This window comes from Alosa sapidissima, chromosome 6 (assembly GCF_018492685.1).
Source record: "Alosa sapidissima isolate fAloSap1 chromosome 6, fAloSap1.pri, whole genome shotgun sequence".
Lineage (NCBI taxonomy): Eukaryota > Metazoa > Chordata > Actinopteri > Clupeiformes > Clupeidae > Alosa > Alosa sapidissima.
Genome location: NC_055962.1, coordinates 18,084,602 through 18,107,527, shown reverse-complemented (window position 1 = coordinate 18,107,527; position 22,926 = coordinate 18,084,602). Strand labels below are relative to the sequence as shown.

The window sequence follows — 22,926 nt, the reverse complement described above, 5'->3', positions numbered from 1 at the left end:
GATGGTATTTTTGGCCAAGTACTAATGGATATACAGTGCTAATCTGGCTGCTAGATTTATGAATATTGCTGTAATGTCCTTCAGTCGCTTTGCTGCTCCAGAATTTTTCCTCTGGGGATGCAGCCACTTGGCCCCACAAGGACCACATAAATCAAACAGATTAAAGAACAAATGTTATTATTTGTTATTGTGATATTTAGTCAAGATTATGTTTTTGTCATTGAAAACATTGAAAAGTATCTCTCGGGACACTGATGAAGATGTAATCCTACATCGAAACGTTAGTCACTGTTATGCACCTTAAAAATAGAAAAATAGTATAAATTAAGAAGACATCTGTGCTGCGCTGGCATCTTTTTACTTTTTACTTCTCTCTCTCTCTCTCTCCCTCCCTCCCTCTCGTCTCCTTTCCTTCTCTCTTTCTTCTCTGTCATCCTTCTCTCTCTCTCTCCCTCCTGTAGGGGTTGTCTGTTTTACGGTCCTCCAGGCACAGGGAAGACTCTGGTGGCTCGGGCGCTGGCCAACGAGTGTAGCCACGGTGACAGGAAAGTGTCGTTCTTCATGAGGAAAGGAGCCGACTGCCTCAGCAAATGGGTGGGAGAGTCCGAGAGACAGCTCCGCCTACTTTTTGACCAGGTGATAACACGTGGCCACACCCACCACATGTGCCCTGTCTCCATGGAGAGATCAAATGAGGTCTTCAGCTCATGTCAACTAACGCAGTTCTCCTCTCCTGTCCTCTTCTGTTTTCTCCTGTTCTCTTCTATCCTCCTCTCCTCTCTTCTCTCCTATTTTCTCTCTCTCTCTTCTCTCTCCTATTCTCTTCTCCCCTCTCTTCTCCCCTCTCTCCTCCCCTCTCTCCGCTCCTCTCCTATTCTCTCTCCGCTCCTCTCTCCTATTCTCTTCGATCTCTCCTCTCCGCTCCTCTCTCCGATTCTCTTCTCTCTCTCCTCCTCTCTTCTCTCCTCTATTCTCTCCTATTTTCTCTCCTCTCCTCTCTCCTATTTGCTTCACTCTCTCCTCTCCTCTCCTCTCCAGGCCTACCTCATGAGGCCCTCGATCATCTTCTTTGATGAGATTGATGGTCTCGCCCCGGTGCGGTCCAGCAGGCAGGACCAAATTCACAGGTAACTCTCTCTCATTCACACACACACACAAATGTTACTCTTCTCAGAGTAAACTTTACACTTTGCTGTGTTATTGCACTTTGCTGTGCAATAACCTTCCACTTTGTTTACCACTTTTTCTTCCTCTGTGTGTGTGTGTGTGTGTGTGTGTGTGTGTGTGTGTGTGTGTGTGTGTAGTTCCATAGTGTCTACCCTGCTGGCATTGATGGACGGGCTGGATAGCCGTGGAGAGATAGTGGTCATCGGTGCTACCAACAGAATCGACTCTATCGACCCAGCCCTCAGGAGGCCCGGCCGCTTCGACCGGGAGTTCCTCTTCAATCTGCCCGACAAGAAGGTCTTCACACACACACACACACACATACATAGACCGACAGTTTTAATCAGGCCCAACAAAAAGCCCTGTACAGGCACAGCTGTTGTAAAGCCACTTCTCAAGAAGAATAACCTGGATGCCTCCATGCGAAACAATTACAGGCCCATATCCAATCTACCTTTTATTGGCAAAATTATTAAAAAAGTAGTCTTTAATCAATTAACCACCTTCCTAACATCAAAAGGGTATTTTGATTACTTTCAGTCTGGTTTTCGGGCAAATCACAGCACTGAAACAGCTCATTAAAGTTTCCAATGATATACGCCTAAACACAGATTCAGGTAAAACATCAGTCCTAGTGCTACTACTACTACCTTAGTGCAGCATTTGGCACTGTTGATCACAATATTTTACTACACAGACTAGAACACTGGGTTGGATTTACAGGCATAGTTATCAGCTGGCTAAAATCATATCTACAAGAAAGGAGCTTCTTTGTTGCCATCGGAAACTGTACCTTAACACCACCGTCCTTGACCTATGGTGTTCCCCAGGGGTCGATCTTAGGGCCACTATTATTCAACCTCTATATGCTCCCACTTGGACAAATCATCCAAAATAACTTGATTTCATATCATAGCTATGCAGATGACACACAAATTTACTTAGCTCTGTCACCAAACGACTATGGTCCTCTTGAATCTATGGGTCAGTGTATAGAACAAATCAACACCTGGATGTCTCAATTTTCTTCAGCTGAACAAAGAAAAAACTGAAGTAATTATATTTGGTAAAAAGGAGGAAAGACTTAGGGTTGCCACTCTCCTTGACACAAAAGGGTTGAAGGCAAAGGATACAGTTAAAAATCTTGGTGTATTAATTGACAGTGATCTAAATTTCGACAGCCACATGAAAGCGACAACTAAATCAGCTTTTTACCACCTCAAAAATATTGCCAGACTCAGAGGGCTGATGTCAAAATATGACTTAAATGCATGAATGAGTTTTTCTATCTCCAGCAGGGTTGATTACTGCAATGGACTGTTCACAGGCCTTCCTAAAAAGACTATTAAACAGCTTCAGATGATACAAGATGCAGCAGCTAGGATTCTAACAAAAACTAAAACTGACCACATTACTCCAATTCTTAAGTCCTTTCACTGGCTTCCAGTAAGTCACAGAATTGACTTTAAAGCTCTATTGCTTGTTTATAAATCAGTAAATGGAGCAGGACCTAAATACCTGTCAGACATGCTTCAGCAGTACACACCTTCTCGTCCTCTCAGGTCCCAGGTGAATAACCCTGCTAGTAAAACCTACTGTTAAAACTAAACATGGTGAAGCAGCTTTTAGCTGCTATGCGGCTCAGCTGTGGAATCAACTTTCGGATGACATCAAAAAGGCCCCAACTGTAGCCAGTTTTAAATCTAGACTTAAGACCAAACTGTTCTCGGATGCTTTCTGCTAACTGTGCCGAGTTACAAATTCTGAATCTGCCTTGATAATTATTCTACTTTTATCTTTTATTACTTTTTTTTACTACTTTTGCCTTTGTTTTTTGCTTACTAATTATCCTTTATTTTTAAATTATTTTACCTTGTGTTTTATGTTTTCTTTTTATTATGATCTTTACCTTTTAACTATTCTTTGACTATATTGCCTTTCTATGCTTTTTATTTGTTATTATTGTTTGGTTTTGTTTATGTAAAGCACATTGAATGACCTGTGTATGAAATGCGCTATATAAATAACTTGACTTGACTTGACTTGACATACACTCATGCACACATTCACATTCATACACACACATACACAAACCCATAAGGAAGCAGTCAGGAAGCCAGCCTTCTTTGATCGAGAGTTCCTTCTCAGTCTGTCCGATAAGAAGGTCTGATGGTACCCTTCAGCCTTCCGTCAGTCATGAATTTTATACACACACAACACACATATATACACATACAGTTTCTTTTTAGTCTGCACAGCGCACACACACACACACACACACACACACACACACACACACACACACACACACACACTTTCTCTTTTGCTTTCTCTCTCTGCACACACAGGCTACACACACACACACACAACATTGAAATGTCTAGACATGTGCAAATGTCGACCACAAATACATCTTCTACCTACTTCACAAAATGCCACATGCCACAGGTGCTCTTCAGCTGTCCAGACAGGATGTACGCACGCACACACACACACACACACACACACACACACACACACACACACACACACACACACACACAGAGTCAGGGGAAGCAGCTGTGAATTGAAACCTCATGTCCAGACCTGTATGTTTTCTTTCTTTGTGTACGGGTCTCTGGCTGCCAATCACCAGCTCCTCTTGTCTCTTTCCCCTTTCTCTCCCTGGCTTCTCTGTCTTCACCCCATTCCTCTCTCTCTCTGTTGTCTGATCTTTCTTTCTCTCTTCCCCATCTCTCTCATTCTCCCTCTTTTCTCCCCCTTCATCCCATCTCTCTCTCTCTCTCGCTTTATCTTGAAGTTTTTGAGTGTCTGAGGTGGAGGTGGGGGGTGTTGCTGTGTGAGGTTGGAGAAGATGGTTCTTTGAGTGTAATGGAGTGATGTAGAGAGGTGGGGATTGTTATTTGTTTGTTGTTGTTTTGTTTCTGGAGGTGGGGATTGTGCATATGTGGTGTATCAGTGTAACCATGTAAGATTTTTAGACAATGGTCATATACATTCAGGGTTTCCCGCAGGAAATGTGTTAGTCAAGGTGGTAGGTCGTCCGACCTGGGGGAGGGGGTTTATCGATTGCCGTCTGACCAGGGGGGGGGGGGTGTTATGGTGTTGGTCCGACTGGTGGTGGATGCTGGCTGGTGTCTTGTTTGTGCGATACACTACAGACTCTGTGCATTTAATAATTATTTCTTAAACACTACATATTAAATAAATAACCAGCTTCTCAAAATAACAGTTAACAAAGTAATAACACCAAGCAAACTATACAACAGTATACAAATGTTTGAACTGGAGCAAAACAATGCATGAATGTCACATGAAACACAATTATATTGACCATCTTGGACAACTGCCTTATCATAGGCATGTTACATGCATGACATGAAAAGTATAAGTATAAGTAAGTATATATACTTTTTTGATCCCGTGAGGGAAATTTGGTCTCTGCATTTAACCCAATCGGTAAATTAGTGAAACACAAACAGCACACAGTGAACACACAGTGAGGTGAAGCACACACTAATCCCGGCGCAGTGAGCTGCCTGCTACAACGGCGGCGCTCGGGGAGCAGTGAGGGGTTAGGTGCCTTGCTCAAGGGCACTTCAGCCGCGGCCCACTGGTCGGGGCTCGAACCGGCAACCCTCCGGTTACAAGTCCAGAGTGCTAACCAGTGGGCCACGGCTGCCCTGATTAAGTAGAACTTATAGAACGAAAATTACAAATTACGCAGTCGGCTAAGCATTTTAAACGACGTGCGCAAAACTGATGAACCCAGCATCGGTGCGTCGCATAAATTAAAACACAAATTGAAGCAACAACTTGACCATTGGACAATCCTACCACAAAACCTTTCCATAGGCCTGCAACGTTTATGACATAAAAAGTGGAATATGAACGCATTTCATCACATCTGACAATTAAACGGAGCTGTGATTTGACTGATTCTTGAGAGCGAGGAGCGGGATATTTGCACCACTCAGCTCCGTCTGATTCGGAGGCATATCATCACATGATCACCTGATTGATTAATCACCCACTATGTGGATACTGTTTTTTAGAATTGATTTAGATTAAGTTTTAGTATAATTTGTATTTTAGTATATTCTTTATCTTCTACAGTCCTTATTGCTTAGTTGTGTTTTTTTTATATTATATACTTTTAATTGCTTTTTCTGCTGTTAGTGAATATGTGTATGTTGTCTGTATGCTACTGTGACCTTGAATTTCCCCTAGGGATCAATAAAGTATCTATCTATCGATGGATGGATCGATCGATTATAAAAACTGATTATTTTTCGATTCATGGCATGTTTCTTATTATTTTTTTAATGCGTTCTGTGGAGAAGGGAGACTGGCGTTGGTCACGTTTGGGAAACACTGGCCTAAATAATTAAGTTTATGACCATCTCTCTCTCTCTCTCTCTCTCCAGGCTCGTAAGCACATTCTGGAGATCCACACGCGAGACTGGAGTCCTCGGCTGGCTGAGTCCTTTGTGGAGGAGCTGGCGGAGACCTGTGTTGGTAAGAGCCCAGGCCCACTCATGACCATGCCTGTTTCCACTGACCGCCTGTTTGTGGAGCACATGACCATTGGGCCAAGTGTAGTCAGCGCTTATTGGTATAGACAGGCATCCACAATACAGATGAGTCCTGACTAACAACATGTGTCTCATACACACACACATTTTAGCACACATTTATGTGTGCATGTGTCTATCCATGGGTGTGTATGTGTGTGTGTGTGTCTGCACTGTGATGATTTCTGATCTTCATATGTGTGCATGTGTCTGTCTATCCATGTGTCTGTCCATAGGTGGGTGTGTGTGTGTGTGTGTGTGTGTGTGTTCCCCCTGCATGTAACCATTGTGCTAATCTGTGTGTGTGTGTGTGTGTGTGTGTGTGTGTGTGTTATGTCTCCCAGGTTACTGCGGTGCTGATCTCCGAGCGTTGTGTACGGAGGCAGCCCTGGCAGCTCTGCGGCGGCGATACCCTCAGATCTACGGCTCCAGTGCGACGGGCCGCCGCTACCAGCTGGACGTGGGCTCCATCGTGCTGGGGCCGGGTGACTTCGGCCGCGCCCTGCGTGCCATCGTGCCTGCGGGGCAGAGGGCACTGGCGCCGCCTGGCAGGGCACTGCCCTCTCTACTGCGCCCCCTGCTGGAGGGAGGACTGCAGACGGCCCTCGGGGGCCTGCTCAGGGTGTTTCCACACGCAGAGAGACACACACACGGTAAGGAGGTGTGTGTGTGTGTGTGAGTGGTATGGCTAATATTTTATGGACGACAGTCGAACACTTATGTGTTAACATTTAGAGCTGCATTAGGTGGACTAGTGCTTCCATTCCAGGTGCTTTTGAGAGTTCTGTCGAGCTATTTTGGAATTCTCATGTAGAACTTTTGCAGTGTTCGTCACACTTTTGGACTGTTTTAAACTGCTGTTGTTTGGTGGACCTCCGGGGATGGTGTTTTGGGCCTCCGTAGATAAGACAGGGATTTACTCTGCCTAAAGACTCCCTTTGGGAGCACAATCCTTTGTCCACTAATAACTTCAATTTACTGCCCAGCAGAGAACAACAGGAGGTATTGCTCTAATAAGTCACTACACACAAACACACACACACACACACACACACACACAATAAACTGACGCACACACTCACTAAACTGACACACACACTAACTAAACTGACACACACACTCACTTCACTGATGCACACTCAAAAACACTAACAGTGTACACAAAACCACACTCACCCACAGCCAAAAACCCACTCATATGTGTTTACATACCCACCACATACATATGCATACCTAACACAGACCTTCAACCCTCACACCCCCACACCCACCCGCCCGGACCAATTCCCTCTGAAATGGGGGTTAAGTTTAGATGAGGGACTCTGCAATGGCCTGTGTCTTAGTCACGGGTTTGTGGGCATGCTCTTAATGAGTGGGACATCTGAAGGAGTTTTGATTTCCCCTCTGGTTCTTAAGTCTCTCTCTGCACACTGCGTGGCTCAATTAGATATCTGCAGTCTATTTTGTCGCACTTACAAAGTGAGTACTAGCGTTTACATTCTTACGCAAGAGTGAGAATTGTGCAAGAACTGTGCAAGTTCCACATCATGAATTAGAAAATATATGTTCTTATTGCTCACATCTGATTGCAGGTAGTGAAGTTCATGTGATGGATTATGAAAGGTCCCAAATAAATGAGGCCGAGAGAGAGACTGTCATTTAGATTTTTTGCATTTTTAGATTTGCTCTGTCAGTCCTCCTTCCCAAAAGCCTCCATCTGAATGCTGGCAATCTGATATTTCCGGAAGTTAATTAAGTAGAGCTTCGTTATAGCCAAAGAGCTTCTTGAAAGCCAACGCCTCAGGCAGGGATGAGGAGCGGATTTCGTGCCGCCCAGACAAGCAAACATTACTTTGGATTATTGGGAGGGTGGGGGTGGAATAGTCGTTATTGTTTTACAATAACTGTTAACTGTTGCATTGCCTCTTACTGTGGGGGATGAAGAGAACATGCCATAATGAAGAGCTTTCCCTTAAGGTGCACCACATTCAATGACATAATTTTAATTAAACAAAAAGTCCTGAGGTTCCATAATTTCATGGATATACCGGTACTGCAGGGTTTAAAATATTGAAAATTGCTCTTATAATAAATAATGTCTCGAAAAAAAAAAAAAGAAAATATATATATATATATATATATATATTATGATGGGATATAAATATGATATGGAATGTTTATAGCCTATATGTAAAAGAGGAAGTTTTTAGTAGGGCAGGCCAGGGGGAAGATTAGGGTGGATATGGCTCTGGGAAAGAAGCTGTCCCTGAGTCTGTTTGTCCGGGCTGTGATGCATCTGAAGCGTCTTCCAGAGGACAACAGGTCGAACAAGGTGGAAACCTGGGTAGGAATGGTCTTCTGCAATATTGTTAGCTCTGCTAAGGCAGCGGCAGATGAAGAGGCATCTTGTTCAACTGCCATTCTATCCCCATTTCGGCAAACAGCATTGTAACATGGCCGTTGTATTGCATCAGTTCTATATTTTAATTAAAGTCCTTTAGTTGTATAACTGTTCCATGTCATCAATAGTAGTTGTTTTGTTGTAGTTCCACATCTTGTCCTGCAGACCGCCGTTATTTAATGGTATTGACATTTACCGGTAATGTTGTTGTTGTAACATTATGTTATTTGTGATGTCATTTACCTGCGTAGACATGGTAGACGATGACCTATGACCTTTGTTTGCCTTTGTGTTTGTGTGTCTGTCCTCTCAGCAAACTCAGACAATCAGTTTCTGGAGGAGGACTTCTACAGTGATGAGGAAGACACAGCAGCCCCCTCCATCTATGATGTCCTTACAGCATCTCCAAAAAAACACCAGCCCCCACACAAACCCTTCCTGCATTTTACCACGTGAGTTTTAGAGACACACACACACACACACACACACAGCACTCCATTCCTTATGTATTTAAGACAAAAAGAGATCTATGGTCATATAGGGTTCAACCCATGAAATGCTGCCATCTTCTGGACAGTTTTACAATCAGCCTTTTTTTTTTAACTATGGGTTAGCGTATGTTCATGTGGCAGCATCTATCCTTGTTATCTTCTTTTAAAGATGCACTCCAGCCATTGATTAACCCCTTGAAACTCATCTTCGTCTCGAAAAGATACATATTCATAATTTTTCATCCAAAAACTCCCTTATAGGTACACTATGCAGGCTTTTTAGCTTATAATGCAAGTTATGCAAGCTTAATTTACTTACCTTCATTTAACAGCTTCAGAGTCATTGGAATGGTTATATGACTTTTTTCGGATTGAATGGTGGCCGTCTCGCTTCCCCCTAGCACCTGTGAGCGGAAAAACCACCCTTGCAACTGTGGGCTGGTGGCCTCAGTGTCAGGAAGTATAACGAGTGTAACAAATTGCTTTACTGCATTCAAATACACATACACGCCAGGCACCGGCTAGAAAAAGGTAGCGATGGAGTTTCTCAGACATTCGTCATGACCGAGCCAGCGAAAAAGAATCAAAAACCGAGAAAACCGTAAGGAAATTGCCAATAGTGCATAGTTTACCTTTAATGGCTTTGAAACGGCTTGTATGCGTCTTTACTCCATCTGCCTCATCTCTGATGTGGGGCGCTATGTCCCCCGCTCCTGACATGTGGACCTCCAGTACAAGTCTCTAATTGTCTGAAAACTTCAATTTACTCAATGGCATGTAATGGCAAGTCCATAAAGTGTGTGTCCTGTGTGTTCACAGTGTGTTGAGTGTTTCACTAATTCACGGATTGGGATAAATGCAGAGAACAAATTTCCCTCACGGGATCAAAAGTGTATATACTTATACATACTGTACTATGTATCGTGGCATCTCTAGTGTGTATGTCATTTCCACAGGTCTGCCTACATCCAGCCCATGTCGTATCGTCCGCGGCTGCTGCTAGCGGGGCCAGTGGGGTCGGGGCAGAGCACCCACCTGGCCCCTGCCCTCCTGCACCGCCTGGAGGAGCTCAGCACCCACCGGCTGGACCTGCCCACGCTGTACTCCACCAGCACCAAAACACCCGAGGAGTCCTGCGCTCAGGTACACACACACACACACACACACACACACACACACACACACACACACACATACACATATATATATATATATATATATATATATATATATATGCGCACACATACACACGCACACGCACACACACACAAGCAAGCACACATATACACACACACACTAGGGCGGAACGATTTAATTGCATTTGCGATAATATCTCCTCATTACCTTTTGCTGGATTATTGCCATGTCCCTGGTAATCCTGGTTCCTAGTTCCTTTCTCTTACTCCGCTGTGCTGCCCTGGTAACTTCGTTAACTTCTCCAGCTGACTATTAAAACTTCACGACTGTTTAGGCTACACAGCCATTCACCTGTGCTGCAACTCTTGCTGGTAGCTTCGTTTACTTCTCCAACTGACTGTTGGCTGTAGAGTACAGTGAGTGATAAGAGGGTGTATATCCAAGGGGGTTGGTGGTGCAAACATTTCATGTTGCAGTTAATGAATTAATAGAAGCCTAATGTTATCCGCGAGTAGTTAATGAGCAGCAGCTAACCACCAACAATCCAGCTGTTCTAACATTAGCTTCCCAGCTAACACTCTTACATGCAGCTGTGTCCTAACATTAGCTTCCCAGCTAACACTCTTACATGCAGCTGTGTTCTATCATTAGCTTCTCAGCTAACACTCTTACATACATGCTGTTAACTGCTGATAAGGTCGCCTGTTTAAAGAGTTGTGTCTCCATGATAGACTTTGTTGTGATATGAACATAGTTGGTAATTTGCATGCATGAGTATTGAACTTAATTTGCGCTGCGGTGTTGATGATGCTTTAGTGAACACTGAGCTGAACTGTCCTTCGGCCGTAAGCCGCCTGTGCCCTAAAATTGCTCTGATTCACTTACCGAGGCGAGGTGTGTGTGTGTGTGTGTGTGTGTGACAAGTAGGCTACCCTGGCTGTGTCAGTTTTCTGCCTCTTCATGTAACTAACGAAAGAAGACCATATTTACATGAAATGGTAACAAAATAGAAATGTAATGTGGTAGTCACACTAAGGAGGGGCAGCTTTTCTGGAGGAGAGGACAGTACTTTCTTTACTGAAACATTACATTTCACCCGAAAGCCAGATATCCCTAACTGTTTGTGAGTAGTTGTGATACTACTGTGATTTAAAGTAGTTAAATAAAATCATCTAATGTTATCATAACATAGGCCTGCCCTCCAGGAAACAGTTTGTGAGAGAACAGTTTATGTTTAATTGATCTAATATTGTGTAGGTCATACCAGAGCCATATAAAGGTAGAGTTGCGACAACTCCATTGACGCCAATGTTCCATTTTTTTCCAACAATGGCAGCTAATGGAAGCCTCAAAATAGTTCCCGGAAGTTAACAATTAATAATAGCAACAGTGCAGTTACAGCAGTATAGACTGTTTGTAGCCAACATTTCAGACTCAGATTTACATTCCTTTGCCTCATCCGAATAATAATAATAATAACAGTAATAGTAGTAAAGTAATAGTAGGCTATCACAAGAGCCTAATTATAATAATAAACGATGTATCGACTATGACTTTTCTGCTGCTCAGTCATATCAGTTCAACATCAAATAGGCCTAAATTAAAAGAGGCTAAAAGCCCAATAAATGTGCCACACGTAATAGCCGAATATAAGATACTTGCCTATCCCATTTCAATTAGGCAGCACACCACCACGAACAAGCTGTCATTAAGTTTTTGCGTTTAGTAGGCAACTTGACGTGACGTTTCTTGGGCATTTAGCTTCACCATCACGTCAAGTTGTAACGCTCATCTAGGCTATGGATTTAAGTGGCTTAAAGGCAGCAAAAGTGGGATAGTGCAACTGCTTCCCCAAAACAATTCCTCCATAACTGTGTATTTAATCGTTTGATATGTGGATAACTTTCAGTGGACTAAACAAAAGGTAAAGATTTTGTTATCACAAGGCTAGCTGGTTCGTTATATGGCGAAGCATATAGCCAACTTTGTTTGCAGCAGTGAAGCTGAGTTTGTTGTTAACATTGTTGGTAACTGTCAGGGAATTTAACCCCAACATACAAGAACCACAACACGTAGTATGGCTTTGCCCACAAACTCTGGTACCAAGAGCCTGCTAATGTAAGGAAGAATTCCTCACACCATCAGTCTCTGACTCTGCAGCCCAAAAGCTGTGTCTTTTATTGTACAGATGCACACAGAAAATAGAAAGCAAGGCATAGCGACTTCATTGTGACATACTCTTACCTCACCCACCCACACACACAGACAGGGCATACCTGTCAACACTCCCGTTTTTCCCGTGTTTCTCCCGTATTTCAAGGTCATCTCCCAGCACCCTCCCGTTTTGTTATTTCTCCCGGAAAACTCCAGTAATTTGCATGGCCATCAAACTTCATTTTAAAATCATTGATGCATTCAGGTTGCCAGATTGTGTATGAAATACACCCTACACATACACGATCACTTAGTTTCAATTTCAACCGTTTTGTCATAGGCTAAAACCTGGCAACCCAAATAAGGAAGTGGGTGCAGCCTGAGTCTCGTCGTAAGGAAGCGGGCTAGATGAATGGCCTCCAGAACTAGCTGTTGAATTTAATTGATTAACACATCACATAAACTGTTATTGAGTGTTGTTGATACACTGAACTTGTTCCCTCGGAACCAAATCTGACAGCAAGCAGCTTTGGAGTTTTGGAAGTAGGCTGCAGGCAGGCAGCTGGTGGATACATAAGTGGCATGCGTAAGGTAATGGTAAAGTAAAAGCAACGACCGAAATTCAGTGTTGAAACACGTGTATGAAACGTATTAAATATGCAAACACAGCTCCGGTATAAACACTGACCCCCCCGAAAAAAAATCTCCCGTTTTTGGAAAGCTAGACATGAGATGGGTGCAGTTCCTGTCTGTCTGCACACTTAACTTGTACTCTCTGTTCTTAGAACTCAGCACAACAACATTTAACTTGAACTCTCTGTTCTTAGAACTCAGCACAACAATATTTCTGCTTACACAACTGGTTATACAATAATAATAATTCCCTTACAGTAACGTAAACGTTTCTTCAGTTAGCAGCAGTAGCCTAGGCCTACTGTTTTTTTTTTATTTTTTATGTTGCATTCATTTTCATTGGCGAAAGCTAGCCTAATATGCATGAGAACCTATAGATTTGAGGGAGCTGCAGCTTAGCATCAGCACAGTCATATTAACACAGCAGGCACTAGCCCAGTGAAGGATCGTGTAAGCCCATCCACAGAAACCAGTTTCAAACCAAGCTTGCGCTGATATGATGAAACAAGTTCTCTGAATCTCAATTCTTTAGCCTAGCATCTTAATGCTGTATTCACAGCACGGTGAATGACAAACGGTGACAAAATGCTGTTGTTTATGAGTTCATAGCTGGTTATTTATCAAGGATTATATCACGTTTTATATGTTATTATGATCACTCGCATCGCATTACCATGGGGTTACTGTGTAGGTAATGCTACGGTTAACTTAACATGCCCACCATTACACTGGAGAGATGTTTTAAACTTTTAAACTTTTTTTTTTATTCTCCCGAGACGCTAGCTAGTTAAGGTAGTTCGCTCATTATCTCAGATCAGTGAAGAACTACCAGAGAAAACGGGGAGAAAACTCAAACAAGTTAATGTTAGACTTAGACTAGCTGTGTTACAGTTTCTCGTTGAAAAATTAAAATCTCCATGCGCTTTTGTAGGCTACACGCAGTCTCAAAAACACTGTTTACAGCTCTTGAGTCACGTAATAGGTCATTTTTTTTATAACGATAATTTAGATAGGCCTAGGCTACACTTATGGGGTGGGTGCTACTGCGTTTTCTAAAGAATCTCCCGTCTTGGCTTTGTTCAGAAATTAACATACGTAAAAGCTTATTTAATGCATTCTAATCCATTGTCAATCACTTCCGGGAACTTTTTGAAGTTTACATGAACCACGTGACCTTAACGAATTTTGAACACCCATTGTCGCAACTCTACCTTTATATGGCTCTGGGTCATACTATAGACCAAAGATTCTAGAACAGAGCTCTGTTCTAGAATCTTTGCTATAGACCCTTTCAACAATAAAAACAAAAACAATGCTTGAACATTCTATTTGGGCCCCAATCTACTTCCTCTGCATTAAGATAACATATGGAATGTTAAAACGGAAGCCTTGTGGGGCCAACTATGATTCTGATAATGGAACTCTCTTGAAAGGGTCCATAGAACGATTTATCTCTTGTCTTTGTTGAATAATACAGGAGATATTTTTTATCGCAATATCGGTTTATTTTCGGTATTTTTATCACAATATCGGTTTAGATTATTTTTCAAAATAGTTCAGCCCTAAAATACACACACACACACACACACACACACAAACACACAAACACACATACACACTGGCTCGACCTGCCCATGTGCTCTCTCTCTGCTTGTCACTTTTATATATATAGGTGTGTGAAAATGTTGATAATGTATTGGTAATATGATTGTGTCCTTCTGGCATTGTGTGTGTGTGTAGGTGTTCCGGGAAGCTCGCAGGAGCGTGCCCAGTGTGATCTACATGCCGCACGTGAGCGAGTGGTGGGAGGCTATCAGCGACACGGTCAGGAGCACCTTCCTCACGCTCCTGCAGGACATCCCCTCCCTCTCGCCCATCCTCATCCTCGCCACGGCCGACTGCCCCTACACACATCTGCCTGAAGGGGTGAGACATGCGTGCACACACACAGAGACACGCAGAGAGACAGGCACGCAGAGAGACAGGCACGCAGAGAGACAGACAGACACACAGACAGACAAACACACACACACACAGAGACACACACACACAGACAAGCACACACACTCCTTCATCATGCTGCTGCAGCACATCCAGGACCATCTGCCACTACATAGCTGCCCGAAGAATTGACATATGCATACATGCACATATGCACACAAACACACACACACACTTCAGTGTTTCCCCTTAGAAATTTTTCCAGCAGCGGTGCTATTACTTGGGGGGGGGGGGGGGGGGGTATATATATCATACCTTCGTGTTTCTTTTGTGGACATTTTCAGCTTTCTTTTACATTATTGGTTAAAATGATAGAAGAAAAATGAAATGGCACAACCCAGAAAAAGATTATTTACAATTTATTTAAATTTGTCTTAATGGCAAAGGCCACACCCAATCTGCGAGCACTTAATTTTTCTGGGCTTTTCAAAGAACATCTCTAAGGCTCTTTGGTAATTGAATTGAATTGTTGGGGGGCCATTAATGCTGACACGCATGCACGTAGCCAGATGCTCTCCTTGTAGTCTATTTCTCAGTCCCAAAACAACAAACCCACGTATAAAAAAGTAAATACTCACTTTTCTTCTACATCACTCCCACAGTTACCATACAACTCACTCACAATTAACTCGAAAAGGACCTAGGCTACTTGATTGAAGTGCGACCGTTCGTCTCACCGTCAAGAGAACGCTGAAGTTATGAGAACACGTCTTTCTGATAAGAGAATGTAGGCTCCTATGTCTAATGCCGCAAACGTAGAAAAGGTCTGTTTGTGATAGCCTATTATAGCTAAGTGGACAGAATTTAGGCTATACGTATATGCCAACATATGCTCATATTTCCTTTAACTATCAGAAAGTTTAAACAGGCCTAGACTGTGTTCGCCTAGCTTTCCCATGCAAACATTACATGTAGCCCTACGCTAACGTTACAAGTCTAGGCTACAATTAACGTTAAGACCATACACCTTGTAGCACATTGGTTTACTCTATTGCATTACTTACGTTTTAATAATTTGTCGTTGAATGTTGATGGAGGCTCATCTTTGGGAAATCAGCTGTCTGGATAAAATTGTCAGCCGGAGCAAGAGTTCTCAGAGTTGACGACACCGGACGTAAATCCAATCAGCAGAAAGAACCGCATCACAACAGTAGGCTAAATCGCAACAAACTTTTTTCCCCCCATGTTAAATTCATTTCGGTAATCATGAATTGGTTTCTTTTATTTGATGTAGGCTAGGAGAGGAGGATGCATGTTTCACATTAGTGTCAATGTGTCAAAGCAGGCTTTGGATCAGAGGAATTGCTCAAGCTTAACATATGGCATAGGCTACAAGCGAATTCACGGCATACAAACAGCTTCGTGATGAAATATAACTAATATCATTTTTTATTGTCACCCGGCCTATAAGTAGGCTATTTATTGTGTAACCTACAAGTGAACGATGACACCATAGGCTACACTGTGGCGGAGCAAGACCCCATCAGTCGGATAGCTAAACAATGTAACCGTGTTCAGAACGTAGGCTAGCCATATGGGATGCAGACTTGTCTTTGGGCTTGTAATCACCTGACACATCATGCCGCATATATGTCCTGAATAATGAGAGGCTAAGTGCGGATTTGATGCACTTAACTTACTCAAGACTTTCAGAAAACAATTTCGAGATGACGTTGGCCGTTGTGCTTTTACAGTGTGTTAAGTGAATCTCGTGATATTATGTTGCAGCGGCGCTGAAAATCCAGCGGCGGCGCTGCGCCGCTGTTAAATACACTGTAGGGGAAACACTGCACTTGCGTGCACGCACACGCACACACACTTGCGTGCACACACACACACACACACACACACACACACACACATACATTCATCACACTCCTGCAGGATATCCTCTCCCTCTCACTCATCCTCATCCTCGCCATGGCCGACCGCACTTACACACAACTGCCTGAGGATGTCACACACACACACACACACACACACACACACACACACACACAAAAACACCTTCAGGACTCTTCTCACCTTCACCACACCTGACCACACACACACCTTAATTTTGTGGAAAACACAGATATTTTTGGCATTAAGCTGAGCCTGCTGTCACGAGCATGCATCAGTTTGGTTTATCATGTTGTTGGTTATTGGGCCATGTCGGCTTATGTTCCGTTTAGACCCAAGGCATTTTTGCCATCAAGTTTCTATATGTTGTTAGTATGTGTGTGACTGGTTTGCAGCTTGTCTTGGCTACTGTGTGTGTGTGTGTGTGTGTGTGTGTGTGTGTGTGTGTGTGTGTGTGTGTTTTCTGGCATACTCAGTGTGACAGCTGTCATCCCAGCAGCCCCCTCAGCAGGGGTCAATCCTCAAATTAGAACCACGGAGCAATGCACACACACACACACACACACTCACACACACACATTTCACGCACAGCACATGGCCATGGGACAGAGCACAACAGAGCACAACAATCACAGAATGGCCCACTCTTTACTAAATGCCTGTTTGAGAGCAACAACAGAACCGCTCTGGCTTTGTAAACCACATGTGATAGAACATCTAGAGAACCTAGGCTACCTAAGCTATATCTGATAGAACATCTGCAGAAACACTCGGTCTTTCTAAGCTACATGCCAAAAGCTGAAGAGAGGGTAACGTTTAAAAGTGAGATATTCCATACAGCTCCTTCCGAGCTTGCGGTGTATGAAAGTCCAAGTCAAGTCAACTTTATTTATATAGCGCATTTCATACACAGAGGTCATTCAATGTGCTTTACATACACAAAAACAAACAGGAATAGCTGATAAAAGCATAGAAGGGCAATAGTCAAAGAATAGTTTAAAAAGTAAAGAAAAATAATAACTTATTATTATTATTATTATTATTATTATTATTATTATTATTAAGTCATAAAACATACAAGGTGATGGTACATAAAAGCATAAAAGGACAATCATTTAAAAGTGTTTAAAAAGTAATAATAAAAGTAATAATAATTAGAACATAAAAAAACAACATAGCAATTATTCAAATTTTAGCTGAAAGACTTTCCCAGATTTAGAAATGTAAAAAATAAGTGATCAGTTAGCAGAAAGCATTAGAGAAAAGTTTGGTCTTAAGTCTGGATTTGAAACTGGCTACAGTTGGGGCAACTTTGATCTCATTTGAAAGTTGGTTCTAGAGCTGAACTGCATAGCAACTAAACACTGCTTCACCATGTTTAGTTCTAACAGTAGGTTTTACTAACAAGTATTTCTCCTGAGACCTGAGAGGTCTGGAAGGTGTGTACTGTAATTTGGTCCTGTTCCATTTAGTGATTTATAAACAAGCAAAAGCGTTTTAAAGTCAGTTCTGTGACTTACTGGAAGCCAATGCAGGGACTTAAGTATTGGAGTAATGTGGTCAGTTCTTTTAGTTTTTGTGAGATCTCAAGCCGCTGCATTTTGTATCATCTGAAGCTGTTTGATAGTCTTTTAGGAAGGCCTGTGAAAAGCCCATTGCAGTAGTCAACCCTACTGAAGATGAATGCATGAATAAGTTTTTCTAGATCATGCTTAGACATTAGCCCTCCAAGTTTGGCAATGTTTTTGAGGTGGTAAAAAGCTGATTTAGTTATTGCTTTCATGTGGCTGTTTAAATTTTAGATCACTGTCAATTATGACACCAAGATTTCTAACCGTATCCTTTGCTTTAAGCCCTTTAATATCAAGGAGAGTGACAACCTTAAGTCTTTCCTCTTTTTTACCAAATATAATTACTTTTTTCTTTGTTCAATTGAAGACAATTTTGAGACATCCAGTTGTTAATCTTGTCAATACACTGACAAAGAGATTCAAGGGGACCATAGTCATTAGGTGAAAGCTAAGTAAAGTTGGGTGTCATCGGCATAGACATGATTGGAAATCAAATTGTTTGTCCAAGTGGGAGCATATAGAGGTTGAATAATAGTGGCCCCAAGATTGACCCCTGGTGGACACCACAGGTCAAGGACGTTGGTGTAGAGGTACAGTTGCCGATAGCAACAAGCAAACTCCTTTCTTGTAGGTATGATTTGACCCAGTTGATGACTATACCTGAAAGTCCAATCCAGTGCTCTAATTCCAGCAGTGTCCATGTTGTTATCAGACACTGGTATGTCAGGATACCATATGAAAGGAAAAGTCCAATTCACATGCCATAGAGCAATGGCTGAACCTCCCCATAGATGTGATCAAACAACTGTGGAGATGTCTCTTTCTAAACCACGCATAGCGGAACAACCACTGAGACACTCTTTCTAAACAACCAGGGCTCTACACTAACATTTCCAGGAGCACTTGTGCGCCCAAGTTAAAAAATGTAGGAGCACAGACAAAAATTTGGGCGCACAGTCAGTTCTGTACTTAACTTACACATAATCTAACATTACACTGCAGCTAACAGTTAAACATGCCAGTGCACCAATTGCGAAGATTAAGAATGACTGACAACATTTAGGCTACAGGAAACAGGATTTTAAATCTACTTTATTTTCAGTCTGTTCTTTTTTCCTACATTTTGTTAATGTAAAATAATATAATACATTGCCATATTTGCATTCAGCCTGTATATCAAGTATCCTGCCAAATGTAGGCTAATTTATTTATTTGTGAATCCATCTGTAGCCAATCCAAATATGCCTATGGTAACCTATCTGACTGCATACTGAATACTACTACTAAAACAGTCCATTTGCTCTTCCACAAAACCCAACATAGTCTAATCAAGGATATATTTTTTTATACTTTTATTTTTTATTTGAAATATCTGCATTGATGGGGGCAGATAGGCAAACGTTAGGCCTACTTTCGTTTTGCACTTCAGCTTGTATTCAGTGTAAACAAACAAGAATGCGTGGAAGCCTGGAGTTGTCAGTAGCGTTCTACCTTTGAATAAAATGGGAGTATTACGGGAGGCTACTTTTGTGCCTTTTCGCTACAACTATTTGCATATTGCAGCCAATACGTCAACTGGGCTAAAAGGCTTGTTAGGTTACCTTTCCTTCTCTCACTGCATTCTCAGAATCTCATCATGTTCCTCCTATATCCGATGACTTCGGTGGATAGAAGAACTAATTTCTTCAATCTTTGCATCTTGGCTGGCTAGTCTAACTTTCCGCTTTTTCTGCGCGCTCTTGGATTTGATAGAAGCGACTAGCGAGTCACAACGCGAAACTGCTAACGTTGATGGGAGGTGTAGTTTTTATGCTGCATTCGCGACGTGATTCTATGGTTTGCACCAGTAATGTTTCTCGATGTTGCGGTGTATTTTGTAGACAAACATTGACATGGTTAGAAGTAATTCGCACCAGTGCGCCTAAATATTTTTTTGCATTCGCACGCCATCATTTTTACTCGCATGTGCGAGTGAAATGGGCGCACTGTAGAGCCCTGACAACACTCTTTCTCAGCCAACAGTATATACAGTATGTTGTCTCTCTGTCTAAAGTGCTTTCTGGAGTCCAGCCACTGGGTGGCGCTGCTCCTGTAGGCGGCTAGATATAGCCAGATATCTGTGCCTTGTGTCAGTGTTGGGCTCGTTTCCAGCCCTCACCCATTATTCAGGGGGCATTCCCTACCCTTGTCCACACGCCAGCCCTGCACTGCTCAGGTAAACAGCATCTGCACTGGGGGCGGAGTTGGCATGGGCACAGTACTGAGCTGGCAAGACCAGGTGTGTGCGTGGGTGCAGGTGGCAGTGTGTGTAGGTGTGTTGTGTGGGTGCAACACACCTACACACTTACGTGAGGTTATACAGAATGTGAGCCAGAGTATAGTCCTGTGTGTGTGTTTATACAAAGATGTAAGGAGATGGAGTGGACCATCTCTCTTTTTTTCTCTTTCTCTCTTTTTCACAGAAATAAATTTATAATGTTCTGCATAAAATTACATAGCCTATAGTTACACAGGGGTGCGATTGCACAGTCCAGGCTACTGGAGGCCATCTTTAGTGCGGTGTGTGTGTGTGTGTGCATGTGTGTTAATTTGTGTTGTATGTAAATGTGTGTTAACCAGGTTATCTCCAACTTCAGTCATGCGTGTGGGGGAGATGCTGTGTGTCTATGTGAGTGTGTGATGACGTGTGTTATTGTGTGTGTTCCAGGTAAAGTCCATCTTCAGTCGTGCGCGCGGGGAGGTGGTGTGTGTGAGTCCAGCCAGAGACGAGGAACGCAGGAAGTTCTTCGGTGACCTCATCCTGGTGCAGGCTGCCCAGGCTCCGCCCTGTCGCAGGAACACAGGTGCGCTAGGAACCTGGGGACATCTTTGTGAGGGAGAGGGGTGGGGTGGTGAAAACGGAGAAGAAAGTGAAAAAGTGAAAGTCAGCACAGATAGGCATGGTAAGCAGGGATTGGACAGGCACGTTTAGAGGAGAGGTGTACTCTGGGATGTGGAGTTTGGATCTGTGCACCAGGACCCAGTGGGTTCCTTAGCTTGGTTCCTTGGCTGTGGTCTGGAGTGGAGAGTTCTGGGGGGGGTTCTGCACTTTTGGGGTCCCTGCTCCATGGGCCATGTATGTTCTATGTTCCACATTTTATAATTCATGTTCCAAATCGAGTGTTGTGTGTTCTGTGCTCCATGTTATTTGATGAGGCTGGTGTGAAAGCCCAGGCCCTTCTCTCTCTCACTCTCATCAGGGTTGCGTCACACTCTTGGCTCTCATTTCCTCAGCTAGTGAAGACGGAGCCCTTAATGATCTCTCAGACACACACACACACACACACACACACACACACACACACACACACACAGTCATTTTCATTAATGCTGGGCGGCTCAGTCACCTACTGTCCCAGTGCTGTGATGGGGAGTTTGGCTTTTGCCTCTGCTGGCGACGTTCCCGATCCCCACAGTAGTCTGTGTATCAGTAGCCTTTGAGTTTGGCCATATGTCTCTTCCTCCATCAGAATCTCTGCATTCCTGTCCTTTCCTTGTGCACGGGGGGGGGGGGACCTCTCAGAAGGACTCAAGTTGACAGCGTGGGGGGGGGGGGGGGGGGGGCGTCTTTCATATGGAAATATGAGCACTGCTGGTGCCTCCCAGTGATGATCAGCAGGGGGGGGGGCATTTCCTGGGGTTTCCGGTCGGGGGTCCCCTTAAATAAAAGAACAGGCCCCTTTTCACTTCCACACACCTCTGCTCTCTTCTCCTCTCCACTCCTCTCCTCTCATTTGCTCTCTTTCCTTCACCTTTACTCTTCTGCCTCCTCTCCCTTCCTCCTTTCTTCCCCCTCTCCTCTCTTCTCTCCTCTCTCCTCTGCTCCTCTCTTCTTGTGTCCCAAGGCTGCCCCATGCCAAGCGCTCTCGCTGGCTCTGATGAGCTGCCCGTGCCCCATTAGCTGTAATTAGGCTCACCCGACACATAGCTGCCAGCCCCACTCACTCTAAATGCTGGGGACAGCCTGCTGCAGCTGAGAGGAGAGGAGAGGCATGCTCTGGGCTAGACTTTGGCTCAGACTAGTGCACCATTTTTTTTTGCTACACTGATGCTGGACATCTTAATGGGATGTTTATCACCACAGACAGGTGTAGGTGCATTTGAAGCATGTGGTTGAAAGCCGTTAGTCTACAGTAGTTGGCAGTTTGCTTGTTAGGAATTATTCAGATATATTGTCGGAGCCTTGTGGGCATAGATACAGCCAGCTCTGTCCATGTCTTGCCATTCATCTGAGCTGTCAGCATTCACTGGTTATTGTAAGAAGGTTCTTCTCAGTATTGACTGCTGGAGGTGTTGGCTACAATGATGACTGGCAGACAGAGGTGGAGAGATAAGGGTATTGCAGCGCAAAACACAGAAACCCATGTGGCCTCTGCTTTGCTTGTTAGACTCCCACAGCATTAGACTCCATTCACATTCACACCTGGGCAGAAAGATCCAATCGTAGACATTTCATTCCTCTGATGCCAGATGTGTACAGCCTCAATCCGCATGCAATATCTTATCATTCTTTTATGTGTGTGTGTGTGTGTGTGAGAGAGAGAGATGTTAACTCCTTGTCTCTGGCATTGGATGTATGTGCAGTGGAAATTCTGGAGGTGCGTGTGTGTGAGAGAGAGAAAGAGATGTTAATTCTCTCTGTCTCCTCCAGCAGTGGGTGTACCTGCGGTGGAGGTTCTGGAGCTGGAGGAGGTGGAGGGCCCGCGGCAGCTGTCTACAGAGGAGCGCCGCCGTCTGGAGGAGCAGGAGGAGAACACACTGCGCGAGCTGCGCCTCTTTCTCAGGGACGTCACACGCCGCCTTGCTACCGACAAGCGCTTCCTCATCTTCAGCAAGCCCGTCGACATCGAGGAGGTGAGACACACACACACACACACACACACACACACACACACACACAATGCTGAACATTATTA

The 22,926-nt window shown here is 43.5% G+C and overlaps 1 protein-coding gene across 6 annotated transcripts in view; it reads left to right on the top strand.

Moving 5' to 3' along the window:
• Positions 1-22,926, top strand: part of atad2b (ATPase family AAA domain containing 2B) — a 97,257-nt gene that overhangs the window by 14,728 nt on the left and 59,603 nt on the right. For 5 of the 6 annotated variants that reach the window (XM_042096567.1, XM_042096565.1, XM_042096566.1 and 2 more), the window contains exons 12-21: positions 462-636; positions 1,039-1,127; positions 1,305-1,464; positions 5,595-5,685; positions 6,086-6,394; positions 8,456-8,594; positions 9,590-9,776; positions 14,298-14,483; positions 20,679-20,814; positions 22,662-22,864. In XM_042096567.1, coding sequence (XP_041952501.1) covers positions 462-636; positions 1,039-1,127; positions 1,305-1,464; positions 5,595-5,685; positions 6,086-6,394; positions 8,456-8,594; positions 9,590-9,776; positions 14,298-14,483; positions 20,679-20,814; positions 22,662-22,864 — 1,675 coding nt within the window. The remainder of the gene's footprint in view (positions 1-461; positions 637-1,038; positions 1,128-1,304; positions 1,465-5,594; positions 5,686-6,085; positions 6,395-8,455; positions 8,595-9,589; positions 9,777-14,297; positions 14,484-20,678; positions 20,815-22,661; positions 22,865-22,926) is intronic. The other variant, XM_042096563.1, reaches the window with a different exon arrangement.